This window comes from Callorhinchus milii, unplaced genomic scaffold (genome assembly GCF_018977255.1).
Source record: "Callorhinchus milii isolate IMCB2004 unplaced genomic scaffold, IMCB_Cmil_1.0 Scaffold8, whole genome shotgun sequence".
NCBI lineage: Eukaryota > Metazoa > Chordata > Chondrichthyes > Chimaeriformes > Callorhinchidae > Callorhinchus > Callorhinchus milii.
Genome location: NW_024704749.1, coordinates 22071315 through 22091271, shown reverse-complemented (window position 1 = coordinate 22091271; position 19957 = coordinate 22071315). Strand labels below are relative to the sequence as shown.

Sequence of the window (19957 nt, the reverse complement as noted above, 5' to 3'; positions counted from 1 at the left end):
TCCTTGAGAGCTCAAGGATGGACGGAATGAGACATTTCAAGGGATTTAAATTAAAAAAAGTTACAGTAAAACAAAGAAATGCTCAACGATGCATGCAGCCTGGGAGTAAAGTGGATAAATGTGCAATAGTTTTACCGTCACGCGGAAAGGTGTGGAAATGGGCGTTTCCATTGCAGTGTGTTCATCCGGTGTGCTCCCAGGCATGCTGCGTCTGCGCCCACTTCTCTCGATTGGAGAATCTAAGGAGAAAAAAAAAGCACAAGGATGCATCTCGGTTAATGGGGTAGGTCAACCTTGGCTGGTGCAGCTCGAATAAGTGGAAGTGCTAGACATTTCTATTTAAAATTTCCCACCTGGTAGCTCAATGAGTAAACCATTCATGTAGCATTGAACCACCGTGACCGGGTATGTCTGAACCCACCCAGGATTGCACTGTTGTTAGCTGCTGGGGTAACAATGGGGAAGCTTCCATAACATTTTGGCCCCTCAAGAGAAAGTAGACTACAAGCCAAGCGATAGGTAGACCCAGTTAGCAAGTGGGTGAACACCAAGAGTATGGAGCAAAGCTACGGTGTGGGGAAATGGATTTTTCTCCATTCTTATTGTGATCCTCAGCACTGCTAACTGTTAGGCTGCTAAAAACGTGCAGGTATTTACCAGGAGTGATGCTCGGTACAGCACTTACCACTGAGATACAACTACAGCTGACAGTGTGCCTGCCTGCTGTTGTTCCATATGTTGGGGTGCCATCTGTTTATTGGTTACATTCAATTTAATGACAAATTTCACAATAATCAGTCAGAATTATCAGAATTATCTCCAGTATTCCATTCACCCATTATCACAGAGCTGAGGTGTTCACTGCCAAAATCAGATCAGGCTCTATAGAGAGATGCTCACTGCTAATATGAGGCCAGACAGGGAAATTTCCATGTGCGGGAGGCTTACATACGTGGAACACTGAAGCACAGTGATGGTTTTCCGCAGGTATCAGACAATTGGCTGATCAAATTAAAATGTGCTCCTGCTAATATCAGACTATGTAGAGGTGTTAGAGCAAATACTAGGCTATTTAGTGCTGCTCAATGCTGATATCAGAATACAGACACTACGAAGAAGTGTGCTTACTGCTATTATCAGGCTATACACGTTCTCCACACAGATTCCAAGGCAAAGTCATTTACCCGATTTTCAGATGTTCAATTTTTTAAGAAAAAAGAATCTAAGAATGGTGATTGACTGACGAACTCACAATACATTAATCGCAGGTTTAAAACTGTCCTGCCATTCACTTCCAATGCACAGATCAAGTGTTGACACGTCCGTGTGTTTGTGCAACATCTAAAGTTTAATAGCAGTATAACCCATCTCCCAATGGACATAAATGCAAGTCACCGAGCTGTGCATAACACGGCAGCTCCACTTTAGACTTCTATACCAAATATCCACACATTGCACACTCATGTAGCACTATCTTTGGCCCCAGAGAATGAGGTCACAGTGCTATGTAGATAGATGCTTATTAGAAAAACGTTTTAGTGATGATAAAAAAAAAATTCTGCCCACCAAAGCGTGCTGTGTCCCATTTCAAATGTGCTAGAGAGGAAAGGTAGCAGATACTCTGCATGATGATGCATTAAAGAGCACTTACTTCAAGTGACACACAACGCAATATAATTTATGAACACACTAGCCATACAATTTATTTATAGTAGAAATCGAATATAATGAATATGCTTGAAGTGCTGCAGTGCCACTTTAAAAGCATGAAATCAGATACAGTACACCTAGCTTATTTCTCCTTCAATAATGCAAGTCAAGGTTCTGTGAAGTGCATGTACAATATATACTGAAACTTCGGAGTTTCACAGCCTGTGGCTTGTGTGGTCACTTACACACTGATAATTTTACAAAGAAAAAATAACTAGGATAAATCCAGCATCTTCAAACTCTTCAGCATTTTTCTATTGTATGACTCTAGCGAGAAGTAAGTAAGTAAGTAAGTAAGTAAGTAAGTAAGTAAGTAAGTAAGTAAGTAAGTAAGTAAGTAAGTAAGTAAGTAAGTAAGTAAGTAAGTAAGTAAGTAAGTAAGTAAGTAAGTAAGTAAGTAAGTAAGTAAGTAAGTAAGTAAGTAAGTAAGTAAGTAAGTAAGCCTTGTACTGAACTGAAAATTCCACCCACAGGTTTCTCTTATAAAAAAGACCAGCTATAGTACTCAAAATCCAAATAGTACTGGTTACACAAATGAGCACTTGAAGCTACTTAATACAAGAGATATCAATTTAAAAACTCTCTATCTTAGCACATTTAGTTTACATTTATTTTTTACTCAATTATATAGCATATAATAGAGAAAGCGGACATATACAGCCTGATATACGGTCTACACCAACTCCAGTTTTGCTCAAAACCCCAAAGGTTACTTTCTATCACACTAACAGCAGAACCCAAAATACATCCTGAGAAGCATTGAGATGATTGACAACCTTGACAGAATGAGCACAGTTAAGACTTGAAAGATCATTTTTAAGGCTCTGCAATTTGGGTCTGAAGAAGCGTAGCTCTGTGCGATGACACGTGACTGGGATTTACAGGACACAGAGCAGAGTGAAGGCTGAACGCAATGTACAAGGCATATGACCTGAGCTCAATTCATAGTACACCCTCACAACAGCTAGGCTAATAAAATATTTTGTACATCAAAACTCATTACATTCTTCTCCTAGCTTTTCATATTATTTTAACATCAAATGAAAGATTAACACCTGCTTATAACGTACTGCTGCCAAGTAAACATTTGCAGCAGCAGAGTAATTCAGAAAGGCATGTTAAAAATTGTGGAACCATTTGACTTGTTTTATTCAGTAATCAGTGTGTTAGAACAAGCAGTTCAGAAATCCTGTGCTCCTGATGCTAATTAATGGCTTATCAAATAAATCTCTTCTCTGGGGACTTCCTCATCGAAATTTTTATTGTCCTTTTTCAACAACGAGCTATCTCAATAGCAATCTATTTCCTGCCTATACATTTTATGATTTAGCTGCAGTTGAAGATATTTCCTGTATATCTGCTGAACTACACAACAGGGCCATTGGTCAGCTCAATGTTTGTTCTGGAACAAGTGCGTCCTTCATTTTACAAAAGGTTCCTTGATCAATTGTTAAGCAAATTCAATTGTAGGAAGGGTGTATTTTGATGTATGGATTGTTAGTAAATGCAATATTTGAGGAAAAAGATAAAAGTATTGCATTGCTAAACAGGCCGTAATTTAATAAGCAATGCATATTCCTCACACTTCACCCATGTATTAAAAATCTAGTTACAGAGGAAGTTATAATTCGGCATTGCTTTATGGTACATGCCAGGAAGGTGGAAGGCGAACTTGATGGACCTTGGTCTTTATTTCATCCTAACATTTCTTATGTCCTTATTACTAGCATGTGACGTAACGCAGGATTGCTGCGTCATGAACCGTAGAAATTTAAGGCCCAGAAGAAAGCCGTTTTGCCCACTGTGTCTTTGAAAGAGCAATCCATTTAATTCTATTTACCTGCCTATATAACATAATAATAATCCTTGCATTTGATACAGCGCCTTATCACATCCTCGAGACGTCTCAAAGGGTTTCATAGAATATACTGTAAAGTGAATTGACTGATATTTTGTGGGCGAAACGCGGCAGCCAATTGCGCACAGATGTGTCCTTTTCCTCACACCCATGTAAATCCCTTCTGTTTAGATATACATCTAGTTCCCTCCCTCTTGAAAGCTATCATGGATTCTGCCTTGACCACCACTCCTGGCAAAGCATTCCACATCCTAACAACTCTCCGTGTAAATGAATTGCTCCTAATCTTCCCCCCTTCAGTAATTATATTAAATTGATGTCCTCTCGTTAATTACCGACTCACCAACCAGTGCAGATAATTTCTCTCCATCGACTATCAAAACCCCTCATCATTTTAATTTACAGTGTAGGATGCTACCAGGGAGGAGTAGACAGATAGCAAGAGAGTGTGCATTCCATTCCAGCCAAAGGAAAATGTATTTCCATGTGTAGGTGGTATACATATCAGTCTAGTTTGGATGCTCTTGAGCATGGTGATAGGTTTCAGAAACCCAGCCGATCAAAAAAAGCACTTTCTAAATTAAAAACCTCATTAACCCTGCCAAAAGCCTCTTTTTTTTCCTCACTCAATAAATATAAATGATTTAACGCACGGAAGCTTGGGTAGTAAAAGCAGAAATCCTCTTCTATGTATGTTTTGATACTGTCTACTAGAGCCTTTAATACAGTCATCAAAATCAATAAAGCACATCAGTGCCAATTAACAAATCTGGAGGAATTATAATTATATTGCAGAATGGCAGGAAATAGATAAATAATCCCATTCACAAGTAAACTTGTGAATAAAGGACAGGAGACTAGTTTCAAACTGTGATGCCTCATTAATGACTCTTAAACAATGAGGTCCAGGACATCTCACAAAAACATGATCATGTAGCTGAGAATGATTTTACTATATACAGTACACAGATATTAAACAAAACAGAAAATGTGGCTGTGTGATAATGTGAGTGTATAGACACTAAGACAGTTTCACCTCACTGCAACACAAATATTTATTTGTACCCTATTGGATCAGGATTTTAATGGGATCTTCAGGGAGGAATCTTTTTCTGTCTTAAGGCAGCCTTTTCCTCAGTTCAGATATTGCTTCTCGGGAAATGAATCAAGTTAAACATTAGCAATTCAATATTTCAAACACCACTTAATCGGAGTGATCTCGATCAGTTTCTATAACTCAGCTAAATCTCTGAACCAAGTTCAAGCCAGAGGGTGTCTCCCAGAGCTCAATATGGTACTTTGACCTTTACCTTGTCATCTTTATTAATCCAATCTCCATATGTATTCAACCTGACAAGACTTCTCTCATGCTGATGAGCACTGACCTAGTTTTTGCTTTGCACATGAAATACCTTTAAACTTACTCCGGCAAACAGATGATCGTCTCTCGTTAATTATTAAGATCACCAACTGATTCTTTTTCACATCAACACATCAAAAAAAACAACTCCACAAAATGTAATATCGCTCAGTGACATTAAACTAACAACCATTAAATATTTAGCGTTAAGCGTGGAATCTGGCTGCATTCCCATGTTGGAGAAACTCTGAAATAAGTTTTCACAGATTTTTTAATTAGCCAATGTTAACATAAATAATGTATTTCAATGCTTTTCTTCTACGTATAAATTTCTACAGTTTTTACAATAAATTCCTGGAATTATTATTTCTAATTTATTTTTCCCCTCCATTACACCCTGCAACATGCTCGGTGACACTCTCCACTGCATTTCCTCAAATATCTGATTTTTTTTAATAAAGGACTAACTGTATAATAATAATCCTTGCATTTGATAAAGCGTCTTATCATATCTTCGAAACGTCTCAAAGCGCTTCACAGAATATACTGTAAAGTGAATTGACTGTATATTTTACGGGAGAAACACGGCAGCCGATTGCGCACAGCAGCGTGTCACGTGGATTCACTATACACTATACGCACTTTGGTCTCACCAAGGCCAGATACAGACTCTATATATGACACCCTTAGCTATACATCTTGGTTGTTTTTTTTTAAACCTACTTGGAAGCACTTAACAATTTTTTAGCAACCTCTCTAATGTTGTTTCACTGCTGCATATTTCCAAAAAAGAAAACATTGTGAGAGAAATATTTCCCCACAATACTTACTTCTTTATGAATTATCTCTTCAATCATTTAGTGCTTATGACAATTTAACTGTGACTAAAGTTAAGTAATGATGAAATCTGTGCCTGTGTGCAACCTTGGATATTACGTATTAAGTATAATCCTTTGTAACTTTTTTTAATTCAGGTGTATATTTTCACGATTGTTAGAATAAACCTCCATCTAGCTTTTTATAATGTAAAACATATTTCAGTTATCTGCAAGGTCATTCAGTTCTTGTTAATCAAACAGTGCAGTCATTGAATAATTTGATCACATTTGTTGAAATCCAATTCAGCCAGATTTAACAGTCGGCTGGATCAAATTTACACAGAGAATGATGCAAACAGTGTAGAAAATTATACTGAGTTTTCAAGGCCACTGCATCAGCACCAGACTGACAAGGAACTGCAGCACAAATACTCTTTAGAATAAAGGACCACTAAATGTTGAAATGTTGCACTTTAGAGCTCATTTGACATCTTATAACATATTGAAGTACCTAATGAATTAAAGGAATGCAGGCAGAAATTTCCTAAGTAACTCTAAAAATAGTCTGAAAGCGTGTTTATTCAAGCTGGGTGCAAAACAGTTTGTACATGGCCATAAAACAGATGGAACCCGTAAAAATGCACGCTCTTCACACATGCATCATGGTTCAGTTCAACACCTGTTGCAGAAACAAAGATATATAGTGCTTTAAACTGATAAAAGAGGGATGATTTAATATCTTCGTTCAGGATCTAATCTTGTAACATCCCCAAGATAACAACAAGAGCATCCGTGTCTAAAGAAATGTCTTTGAAGAGCCATAAATGGCCATGATTAGGAAGAGCAATTGCTGAATCCAAACCCCAAACTGAAATGAAAGTAAACAGAACACGTAAACAAGTAGCCCATTGGATTCAATGATTTTTTTTAGCTTTAAAAATATTTAGCAGGAATTGACATAAATAATTTGTTTTAAAAATTGTATTCATCTTTGAGGTTTTTGAATATAAGATAAGCCTCTCTGAAAATAGGGGACATCAGTTGACATCAAAGGAGAGGTTTGGATTCAGAGATTCAATCAGAATCCTTCTAATCAGTGTCTGACTCCTTCACTGTCAAGCATTCCGGGTCGCTGCCCTACATGAAGGGCGCTATATAAATGCAAGTTGTTGTTGCTGTTCATCGCAGCAATGTCCCACAACAACCATGAAATGAATAACCAATTTTTTTTCTGGGGAATTGTTGGCCAGGAAATGGGAGAAACTCCCTTCTCCTTTCAAATGGTGCCAAAGGATCTTGAACGTCCACATCAAACATCTCACCTGAAGGACAGCACCTCCAAAAGCCCACACCCCCCACACTGTATTTGAATGTCAGTCTAGACTGTACGAGCTCACAGTTCCAACTTTAAACCCACAACCTTCTGACTGGGGGCAGGATTGTTACCAAGTGAGTTGGGCCGAGACCTCACACCTGAGCATTCTGAATGTGGTACAGCAGAAAGGAAATCCTATGTCGATACACCAAACCTTATCCCCGGCAGTAGTCTTTGCTAAAATACAATGCTTCTCAGCAGGCAATGCATGATACTTTGTCAGGGGCTAAGATGGTAACTGAAAGACATTACTGTTTCCAGATAAGACTTGCCTGACAAATGGTCCACCCAGCATCCCAATACATCTAGGAAGAGTGTCACCACAATCCTATTTCTGAAGCTATAAGAGCTAAAGGGCTTAGAAATTGCTTAAAAGTACAGATGTCAAACAAGCTATCATGCAGCAGTCATGCAGAACAATACTGAAGAAAGGTTAACAGCACCTTTACTTTACTGAACAGATAGGTGGATGAGAATCAAAAAAAAACTGCTTCAAAAATATAGGTGCAATTCCTGCTCTAACTTTCCTGCCAGGCTGCCTCACTCGCTCACTGCTGAATTACAGCCAAAGCAAGCACACTTTCAGGCTATTCTGTGGTCTGCCACACTATAATGTGATTGGAAAGAATCCAGCTACTCAGAAGCTGCAGAAACCATGAAATTTTAAAAGACATAAAAACAGCATTTATTGTCACTTAGAAAATAAACTTAATGTGTAATAAATTGCTATTAGTACTGTGTATCAGCTACTATCAGCTATAGTATGTATTAAGTCTGTGTATTATTATATGTTATATAGCAAGTCAGAAAGTTGTTGGTTCAAGACCCATATCAGGACTTTGCATATAGAACTTTTCAATGCAAAGCACTGTATTGAAGTGTCAGCTAGACTATGAACCCAAGATCCTGTATTCATTAGATTGTACTGGTATTACTGTAGATTGTATTGGTATTGTATCGCTGAGTGTTTTGGAACATCCTTCCAACACGAAAGCCACTACTGTATATAAATAATTTTTTGGTATTAGAAATTGAAAGCTGGTCAGTGTACTTCCTCCTCACATATAATAGGGCACTCTGGCAACAGCCTGATCATATGCTCAACCTTCAGGCAGACAATAAATAGGGATTAAAATACAACACTAAATACAGCAGACCTGAAAAGCCCCAGTCAGTGAAAAAACTTCTCGTCAATGGCTTGCTTAATGCGTTATCAATGACCTGGCAGTTAGTTCAAAGTAAGCCAGCACTTGGACTCCTTGTTTTCGCAACCAGAGCGTGAGAAGCAGCAGTTACCATAATGGCTTCAGAAAGGCTGCCATGACGGATCACTGCACTCCAAAAACAGGGGAAGAATTTAACTTCGGAAATAATCTTTGTACCAACAGTTGTGGAGGGAGATTCCAAAAGTAATTGTTATACCGTTCTCTCCTAAGATTTGTTTCAGCAGAATTAAATCATTGGCCCGTGATTCCATTAAAATCTCCTCCAGATCATGAATTTGAATGTTTGCACTGCATCTTCATGGACCAATGCTCTAATTCTGCTAAAACTGTAACTAAGTTAACTTGTTACAATACAATATGGATTTATATACAGATCTCCAAGCACTTGGCAACGCTGGCTGAGCACCCAAGCTCGGGGTGGGAGCTGAGGGACATTGGGAGGAGAAAGATGACCGAAAGCGCGGTCGATACTAATTCTAACTTGTTTGCGAGGATTGATGTAATCAGACAACAAATGAGCTTTAACCAAGGTTCAGAAAAGTTCATCAACATGGAAAAACAATAAAATCCATATCTTGAAATTTCCATTGTGTCATTTTATAACCATGTACAGTTAGTTGGCTGTGGCATGGTCCTATCTTGGATAGTTTCCCAGCAGCATCCCAGAAAACCACAGGATGTCACATGAGTCACTTTTCTTCCACAACATAAGAGTTATTCTTCTCAGCCTCTCTCCAGAACTCAGTTAAGTGTTATCAGGATGAATGAAACATTTGCAAACGTTGCACGGTGCTAACATTTCAATTAATTATTTTGTTTTCTAAAATCATCTCCATTCAACTGTTATGAAATGTCACTAACTCTTCAATAACATTACAATAACTTGCACTTATATAGCATATTGCGCCTTATCACATTGTTAGGACACCTCAAAACGCTTCACAGAATATATTGTAAAGTGAATTGACTGTACATTTTGTTGAAGCGGGAGGTAGAAATTCTATTAGACAAGTGTGCAGATATCTTTGCTTTAGTTTTAATTGCATTACATGTATAATTCTAGAAAAAAATCATAGGAATATATGAACATAAGAACATAACGAGTAGCTATTCAGCCCCTCGAGCTGTTCTGCCATTGTATAAGATCATGGTTAATCCGTACCCCGACTCTAATTACTCACCCTTGCCCAATATTCCGATACCCTTGCCTAACAAACATCTATCCACAAACTACAGTGCACTGACATTGTGACATTAAATCTGATAAGTCACAAACTATAGTGCACTAAAACTCTGCAGCACTGAGCAACTTATCCCTTTGCCTGTTCATTTGCAGATTGGAACTAACTATGCATCGGAAATAAGCATAAATCTGCAATCTGCTGAGAGAGATAACGGATGACTTGACTTCCTTACTTTAACATGGATATCGATGTTAACACAACCAAAGCAAAGGCTAACAGTGGACTGGAACAATCACAACATTTTCTTTTTTGTTGTATGGAGACAGCGATATCCTGTCAGACACAAAGAACAAAAAAAGGCAGCACTGAGAGCAGAAAACCAGCAACATAAAGTGTGTCAGAAATTGTGAAAGGCTGATCGGTAAAATCACAGCCTGTCACATTGATTCAAGAAATCCAACCCTGCACTGGTGTCTCTTGAGAGCCCCGTTCTGCCCAAAAGTTGCTGTGCTTCAAAAATGCTTGATGTATTTCCAAAACTTCAGTCTCCACTTGAGTATTTACACTTTTTCACGTCAATCAAACCTTTTCACATGTACAATTTATGCTAATGGGTTTAACATTGGTTTTCTGCACCTCGATCACGAGGTGTTTTCTCAGTCACTGCTCAGCTCTATTGGAGTTCAGCAGATTTAAGAATTTGTGACACTGCGAATCATCGTGGAAGGTGGATCTCAGGCAAAGCTTGCCCTCATTTGCAAGATCAACTCAGCAATGATCCTACCACAAAATGTCACTTGCAAAGAACCAGGAACAGGAACATGCATTTCAGCCAACCAAGCTCACTCTGCCATAGACTATCCCACAGCACCTTCCCTAAACCAGTTTAACCCCTAAACCTGGCTCCCCTAAACCTTCCTTGTTTATGGGGAGAAATTCCACCTGGGTCTGGATACTATTTATGTAACATTTCTAAGTGTCAGCAATTTTGAAAAGTGTTGAATTCTGAGAACTCTTGAAAGAATTTACAGAAAAGCAAATTCAAAATTTGTTCAAGAATATTCCTAATTCTGGATGTTTCTAAAAACTGCATAAATAGAGTAAATTTTAACACAGGTAGAATCTCTAGCCCCATATTTCTATTACCAAAGTATCTACCCTCCTTCTCAAAAACCTCAATTGAATTTTAAAAGATCGAGAAATTAAAGTTCTCAATACTGGCAAGGTCAATAAATATCAAACTATCAGAGAATAAGCCCTAGGGATCTCCTGATAGCTTTTCAATGCTTCCTTCTGTCCCACTCAGGATACATTTAATTCATATCGCCTCACACTGAGGGAGCTGGAGTGTTAGACAGGAAGATAAACAGGGTTGTGTTTGGCCTTTCATAAAATACACTTTTATTTACTCTTCTCTGGAGTCAATTTATCACAAGGAAATGATGCAAGGGTTGCAGGATGAGAAAAGCTGTCAAAATGCTTTTCATACTTTCTGGGTTAAACTAGACGATGATAGACTGACCGTTTTGTCAACGTTCTCTGCTTTATTGGAGGTGACTACGGCAGACCAGTCACTGGAGTCAGGGAGTCATTCCACTCAGCTCCTCTTAACCCTGCAAGCCAAAGCCCTAATGGGGAGAGTGGTCCGAGCTCGACCAGCAGCAGGAAAGCTTGCCAAACAGCAAGATCAATGGCAAGCTATGCAGTTTTCGCTGCTTAGACTCCTGCAGTATTCCAACAACAACAAATTACATTTGTATAATGCACACTATGGGGTCCCCAAGCCTTGGCTCTTGCCAACCTGCGCCAAATACATTCCGGGGTTAGGTAAGTAGGATGTGTCCCTCCAGGCAGAGGAGTGCATTCAATTCCAAGAATCGATCTCTGAGATTTCCATGTGTCGGTGGGATGCATAGAAATTTCAGCTTGATTTGCATACTCTTAAGCACGGCGATGGGTTTCTGCATGCGTCAGACACCCGACTGACCAGAAAAAAAATATTAGAGGTAACTATGACATGGTATTTCTCAGCAGGTTGGGCAGCAATAAAATGATTGGCGACCTGAAGAATGAAAAGTCAAAACAACAGAGCATAGCATTTCCACATCCACATCATAGGAATATCAATTTGTCTCCGCACTATCGGGTTAACAAGTCTCAGCTTTATCTAGTTACTGCAGCTTCTGTTTCTTTGCCTAGATGCATGCTATATTTAGCTCTGGTCATTGATATTAGCTGCAAGTCATTTCTATTCCATCTCTGTGAACAAACATATGCCTGTAACTAGTGATCAATGCAAATCTCAAATTCAAATGTAACTTATCAACACAGGTGCAAGCAAATCTTCACAATGTGACCTCATCCCATCACCACCACTGAGCACAGCTCAGCCTGGCTCATTGACAGGACCTGGAAGGGAAGACCAGTCACTAGGGGCCAGGAGTCATCCCACTCACTCCTCTTAATCCTCGAAGCCAAAGCCCTTTTGGGGAGGGTGGTCCTAGCTGGACAAGCAACGGGAAAGCTTACCAGACAACAATATCAATGGCAAACTATGTAGTTTTAGATGGTTAGACTCCACCAGAACCCCAACGTATACTCCAGGGAAAAAGTGTGCATTCCATTCCAACAATCTATCTCTGGGATTTCCAGGTGGGATGCATGGAAATTCAGCCCGGCTTGCATACTCTTAAGCACGGTGATTGGTTTCCGCATGTGTCAGACACCCAGCTGAAACGTGATCAGAAAAATTTTATTTTGAGGCCTAGGAGATCATAAATAATGGTTGAAACATTAAACAAAAAATCAGTTAAAAGCTGTTCTTGTACCCAGAATTTAAAAATGAAATCTCGTGACTTCATTTTAAACAAGATGGTACACTTCATCATTGGCAGAAGGGCTTTCAGCCACATTGCCCCACTCCATTGGAACCCTTCCAAATGCCTCAACCCTTCTCTCTCTGTTTTCAAATCTAATCTGAAGACCTATTACCTTCCCAAGGTTTTGACCATTAAATCCTGCACAGTAGTATTCTAGGTTAAAGTGGATATCATACTGTTGTATATATATTCTGACTGAACCTGACTCACTGTGTGTTCCCAAAGACTTCTGTTTTTATATCATACTGTAGTACTTCATATTTGCCAGACACTATTTTCTCTGGGCATTACTATAATAATAATCCTTGCATTTGATATAGTGCCTTATCAAGTCGTTGAGATGTCTCAAAGCGCTTCACAGAATATATTGTAAAGTGAATTGACTGCATATTTTGCAGGCGAAACATGGCCGCCAGCTTGCACATAGCAGTGTCCCACAAAGAGTCGTGAAGCGAGTGACCAATTTATTATTTTTTTTGAAGGGATTATTATCCTCGGAAAGCAATTCGTCAATCGACTAACAACTGAGTTCCTACTTACTGCTAGGTAAGCAGAGGTATGTGGAGTAAGGAAATTTGCCTAAGGTTTCACCCTGTCCGGAAATCGAAACCAAGTCCTCTCGCTTGTGAGGCGAGTGTGCTAACCACTAGTATATGTACCTTGGAATAATCTGGTAAGAGCTATATTAAATCATAAAGACAAAAGAAGGGTTATTCAAACGATCATTAAATTCAGCATTTTGACATGTTAATGGGGTCAGCTGTACAGACAGTTCTTCTCACCACACAGGAGGGTTTCATAAACCAAGTACAATGAGGGGAAATGCACTATTTATAGACTGAAATCAGTGACTGTAAAAACAAGCCTTGCTGCTTGCAGTTTCGTCACAAAAGGTTTTTCCATCTGCAACGTATCTAGGAAAACAACCTACTGAAACCAGATTAGCCACTTTCTTCTTTCCCAGCCCTTCGTATCCAGCCTGTCACCAGCTTCTGTAACACAGCAGTTACTCACCACTACCCTCTCAACAAATACAATTGGAAGCAAGAATCAGAAAATTCAGCAACTCTACAGATTATCAAGAAATCTTTTTTTTCCCCACAATGTTGTCTCTGTCCTTAGGTCTGCCTTTCCCATGCTCTTCCTTCTTCACTCAGCTGAGGAGATGATATGATCCCAAAAGTGTGCATCGATGTGATAAGCAACTAACTTCATTTGTTTCAAAGACCAGTTGAAGCCCATAAAACAAATTAAGTTAGTTGGTACAGCCCTGAGGGTCTGTACGTGTAAAGCAATGAAACACTTCACTTGAGATTACAGTTATTTCATCATGAACCTGAGCAGGGACCATCCATTCATTGCTCATGTTAACCTAATGCTTACTGATCATAAAAGGCACAGGTTAAGTACAGCCTGCATTAGGGTGGAGTGCCTTATCATAGAATCATAAAGTCATGCAACACAGGAGGCCATTCGGCCCATAATAAATGTTTTGAAGTCGAAGTACAGATGGAAACAATTGGAGTAAGTGAAGGATCACACAAAACACCAAAGATTTAGTCTCCAATCTTTTCAGAGAATGTGAGCTAACAACATTTACTAAAAGGGACTGGGCTTAAAGTACACTTTTGTTGATATTCAGGCTTAGATTTAAATCTGACCCCAACAACTTCTATTGTTCTATGAAAACAAGTTTCAACCATTTCAGTCTCACTCGCATAGCACATTCTCCCAGAGTCCATTAAACCCACTCCCTGCACAGGCGAGATCCCATTCACCCCTTTCACAGATCATGCAATTCTACTCCCATCACACACTCCACTCATCCTCTATCGTCTGAAGTAAAGTTCTGTAGAAAGATTCCCTGATTGTAATGAATTTAGCCGCCACCACCACTTCAAGCAGTCCCTGCCTATTCTCCGCAGACAACATCCCCCCACCACCCCCACTCCAGGACAGCAGAGCAGAAACCATCCGGGCCAACCGTTTGTTCAAATTTACGGTCTAAACATTTTTTATGTTAGTAGTTAGCATGACATAAATTCTACCAGACTTGGTTTTAACCTGAGTACCTACTTAGGAGATAATTTATTTAAGCAAATAATGTTAACCATTTGATACAAGGAGTGCACCGTGATTATCTGCCCCCTATCAGGAAGTCAGATAACACGCTTGTCTGCAGGCTCGACTCCCAGCAACACGCAGTGTAACCCCCACAGTCTGGTGAATAATCGGACAGTCTGAAGTGCTGGAGAATAACCAAACTCCCAGTGTATTTTATAGCAACTTTTCAAAACTGTTCATGGTTTGACAGATTTGCTGATTAAGCCAAAAGCCATTCAGTCTCCTCTCTCGACTGCTGTATCAGTGAGGTAGAGGAGGCAACAATTAACAGATACTGCCAGTTCCTTCCCATTTTCAGCCTACATTTCATATAGGGTAAAATTATACAGGCAGAATTAAATTAATATTGCATGAGATATAGGCTGACTCTCTGGGAAAAATCTTTTTCTTACTTCCCTATTCCTTACTGACAGAGAACAACTAGCGTCAAATTGAGTCATTTAAACTCAGATGCAATTGTGGAATAAATGTTATGACACCGACTGAGTTATCCACAGATAGAAACAAAAACAGATGTCGCTGGGAACACTCAGCAGGTTAGGCAGCATATAGAGAGAAACGAAAGTGAATGAACGTTTCAGGTCCACGACCATTCATCAGAACAGATGAAGGGTCGTGGACCTGAAATGTTGACTCACTTTCCTTTCTCCATAGATGCTGCCTGACCTGCTGAGTGTTTCCAGCGACATCTGTTTTTGTTTCAGATTTCCAGCATCTGTAGTATTTTGCATTTTGTTTCACAGATACATTTTGCCTACATTTAGTCCCAATATTCAATGCCAACAAAACAATGGTGTGAAATGTTCCCAATAGTGTCTCGAAGGCATGAAACAGCACTATATCAATGCAAGGATTATTATTATTAATAAAAGTATCTTTTAGAAAGGTAGATAAATGAAAAGGATCAAAGTCAGATTATTGATCCTTCCTGAAGGTTTCTGGTAAAATAAAACTATGATCAGTAAAGTTAATCAAATATGAATATAAATCTCAGGGGCATTCAGCCAACTAAATCTCAAAATAAAGTCTTTCCATGCTGACAAGCTCCCGTCCTCATTATGTGAGTGTGAATGTCACATCTGCCATGATCGTTCAGTGTGCTGGCGTCTAGCTCATTAAGCTGCCTTATGTCGTACTTTTTATAATAATTTCACTTTAAATTTCTGCTTGACGTTTTACTTACTTTGACAATTATTCAAAAAGCTGTTTTTGATAAATGCAATTCCATTTTGTTTATATAGAATATAAATAGAATTACAGAAATGCAAGAAAACGTAACTTTATCCAAAAAACAGTGACCACTGCATTTGGATTGGAATTACTTTGTCTGTGTCCAATTTGCTAAACTAAAAATAATCTGTCTAAAACCATTAGGTAAATGCACAGTGTACAATGTCAACTCACAGATGGATTTAATGATCTTGCCTTTTACGGTCAATCATTGTTGGTTTACCATATAGACAAATGCAGACTCATTGCCGATTTCTAGGAACGAGAAAGAAAGAATTCTTTAGGAAAGGTGTACTTTTTAAAAGCAATCAAATCCAGATGATGGAAACAGAATAGAGGGCAATGCCCCTTTCCTTCAGGCCTAGGGAATAATCCAACCAGACTGCTGGATAGGATGAAGGTCTCGGCTGGCTTTAAGTATCCCAAGCTAAATGTTTGGGTAATGTTTTCACAGCATGAAAGTTGCCGAGAATTCTCAATGATGAATTAGAACTCTCACCCCCATTAGACTGGAACTGCACTGAATACAATCAAAAGGTGAATGTTGCAACTAACTAATGTGGCAAAGGACAAAATAACTTCACTAGAGTTGAGGGAACATTTCCTTCATTTGGAAATATTTAGTAACTGGCATCCAGAAGAACATTATTCTACCCTATAAACTATTCTAACCTCATGCAGCACAACGAGCCCAAGAACCTGCCTTCAATAAACATTTCCAGGGGGTTTTGATAGAGTAGGAATGGATCCGATTCTGAGAGTTCACAAGGGTTTTGAACTTCAACACAGCATTGAGATGCTTTTTTAAATGAGTCCACTGTCCTGGCCTCAACTAACTTTCCTGATAACCAGTTCCATTAATTGTGCTCAGTTTCTGTCAAAGACGAGATACAAAGCTCATTTCTGAGAAGATTCACTTGTGAATATTCACTCCCTCACACAACAAAGAAAGTTGGTGAAAGTCCATAAGGGTGTGAAGTGCACATGGAAGGAGCATTGGGCTGGATCTTGTTCTACATTTCCTTCCTTCCTTCCTTACAAAGTTCACTCCTGCCAAAAGTTTAAAAACACTTCCGTAATTTCAAGGTAAAAAAAATCTAAAACCTCAAGTTGTAAATTACAGTCTACTGTATAATCATCTTAATATCATATATATTTGTGTAAGGATATATATTATATATATATCCTTGCACAAATATTCTTGTTTTATATCCAGTGTAACTCAATACTTCACAAGTCCGACATTATTTACACTACAGTTTTATGTTGAACAGTTTCCATCAATCTGTAGGTTCAGTTACTTAACAGATGCACATTGCTGAGGTATTTGGCAACAATCCTCTCTGTTGCATGTTACAGTACTGAGTGTACATGGAGTGTTTTACTTGGCAGTGCTGTTGCTTTACACAGTACATGGGAAACATCAGCAGGAAATGAAAGTTCATCCCTCAGCCCTCCGTCACACAGCAGGATGTTACTGCTCAATCAAATAAGTCTTCAAAAACATTGTGGTCGGTCTGCTTAACACACTGACATGTAGCGCCTCACTTTCAACACAGTGATACCAATCCCATTCCTTTCTAATCAGCCTAAATAAGGTCAAGAAATGGAATGTGGTGCTTTAACCATGTCCTGCATTTACCTAATTTCTCCCACCATTTTCTCCCAAAGGCCTCAGCTTTAACCTGTGGCTTCCACATTAATCCTTACTGCTACTGTATCCTCCCTTCTCTCTCAGAGCTCTGTACAACTCAAACTTCAGCGAACAGACTTTGTCTAAACTTCTGAACCAATGCCCTTCTGCACGGAGTTCTCTCCTCTGCTGCCATTGTAATCTATGTGTAACTTGCTAGGAATATACTAATCACCAGATTTGGAGCTGCTTTGGCAGAGATTAGTTTGAATCTTGAGTGAAGAATCTCCTTCTTAAATTTCTTTTAATTGTTTTTCTTAAATTTTTTTTAACTGAAGAAAGCTCCAAACCAAACAAGAGTTCAGTATTACTAGGTTTCTACATAACCTAGCAGGACCACCTGCTCCCTCGACCCCATCCCTACCCCCCTCCTTATCTCCCAGCTCCACCTCACTGACATTATAAACCTCTCCCTGTCTTCTGGCACTGTTCCCACCCCATTAAAAACTGCCGTCATCACTCCTATCCTTAAAAAAAGCCTCCCTGTACCCTTCTCTACTCCCAAACTACTGCCTATCTCCAACCTCCCCTTCCTCTCCAAGGTCCTGGAACAAGTTGTTGCTTCTCAGCTTCGCTCCTTCGTCTCCCGCCACTCACTTCTTGAACCGCCCACAGCACAGAAACAGCCCTGGTCAAAGTGACAAATGACATTCTGTCCATGTGCGACCAGGGCTCCCTCCGCCTCCTCGTCCTCCTTGACCTCTCTGCTGCTTTTCACACCGTCGACCACTCTATCCTTATCCACTGCCTCTCCTCTCACCTCAACCTTCATGTCTCTGTCCTTGACTGGTTTAGATTGTACCTCTACACCGCCTCCACTTCATCTCCACAAACGGCTTCTCCTCAAGCCCCGGCACCGTCTCGTGTGGTGTTCCTCAGGGCTCTGTCCTTGGTCCTCTGCTCTTTAATATCTATATACTCCCTCTTGGTGACATCATCCACAGACATGGGGTCAACTTTCATGTGTATGCGGAAGACACCCAACTCTACCTCTCCATCTCCACCCTCGACTCCACAGCCACTGCTGTGCTGACAGAATGTCTGTCAGATATCAAGTCCTGGATGAGAGCTAACTTTCTTCAGTTGAACGACAAGACCGAGGCTCTCCTGATTGGCCCCCTCAGCGTCTCCTCACCTCAGGCGCTGACAGTATCACCATCCATGGTTGCACACTCCACCTCACCGATCCAGTCCGGAACCCTCAACTATCCTTTCTACCCCACATCTGCGCCATGACCCACTCTGCCTTCCCCCACCTCTGCAACGTCACTCTGCTCTGCCACTGTCTCACAATGCAGACTGCCTCATACACGCTTTCATTACATCGAGACTCGATTATGCAAACTCATCGCTTGTTGGCCTCCTCCCTCCACAGGCTGCAGGTCATCCAGAACTCTGCAGCCCGTGGCCTCTCCTGCACTAAGCTCTGCGAGCCTATCACTCCCATCCTCGCCTGACTCCACTGGCTTCCCATCACACAGAGGACAGCATTCAAGATTTTGGTCCTCACCTTCAAAGCCCTCCATGGTCTTGCTCCTATAATAATAATAATAATAATAATAATCCTTGCATTTGATATAGCGCTTTTCACGTCGGGAGGACGTCCCAAAGCGCTTCACAGAACACACTGTAAAGTGAATTGACTGTATATTTGTGGGCGAACGCGGCAGCCAATTGCGCTCAGCAATGTCCCACAAACAGTCGTAGATTGAAAATGACAAATTTAATTATTGTTTTTAGTTTTGGAGGGAATATTATTAGGCTCTGTGTGGAGTAAGGAAACTTGCCCAAGGTTTCGCCCTCTGCCTGGAATTGAACTCAGGTCTCTCACTTGCAAAGCGAGTGCTCTAACCACTGAGCTACAGGACTCCACTGACCTCCTAACCCCTACCATTCTGCTCGCTCCATCCGCTCAGTGGGCTCCGGCCTGCTTCACGTCCCCCGCATCGCTGGCCCCACTATTGGCAGACGGGCCTTCTGCCACTTCCCCCACCCTCTGGAACTCCATCCTGCAGTCCCACACCTCACCCACTCCCTTGCCACCTTCAAGACCCATCTCAAGTCCCTCCTCTTCGACTTTCAATCTCCCTGCTTCCCCCACTGCCCTCCACCCTCCCTGACCCCAACCCCCAGCTCGGGTCCGTAACTCTGTCTGTCCAGCATATTGCGACACCCTCCCAATATGAAAGGCGCTTTACAAATGTGATTTTGTTGTTGTTGTAATTAAACACAATTGGTAAATATAATGAATTAACAGCCTGTAGACGACTGCATGTGACGTTCCACCAGGATTGTGAAACCTTCCAATAAGGGCATCTAAACCTTGCACAAAATGCTTGAAAAGCTCAGTAATGTCAGTGTTACTTTGCTCTGACCTGTGTGACATTATCATAGCTGAGATTTCAAGCATGGAGAAGCTGTTGGAATCAATCTGTAGAAAAAAACCCCACACAAGCTGACTCTCCATTGGTCACTGGTTGACGAACTTCACTTTGAGATG

The 19957-nt window shown here is 40.2% G+C and overlaps 1 protein-coding gene across 1 annotated transcript in view; it reads right to left on the bottom strand.

The window, feature by feature from the left end:
* Positions 1-19957, bottom strand: part of si:dkeyp-72a4.1 (uncharacterized protein LOC100148058 homolog) — a 148104-nt gene that overhangs the window by 16698 nt on the left and 111449 nt on the right. Inside the window, exon 4 of the mRNA XM_042337439.1 lies at positions 136-239. Within this exon, the coding sequence (XP_042193373.1) occupies positions 136-239 (104 nt within the window). The remainder of the gene's footprint in view (positions 1-135; positions 240-19957) is intronic.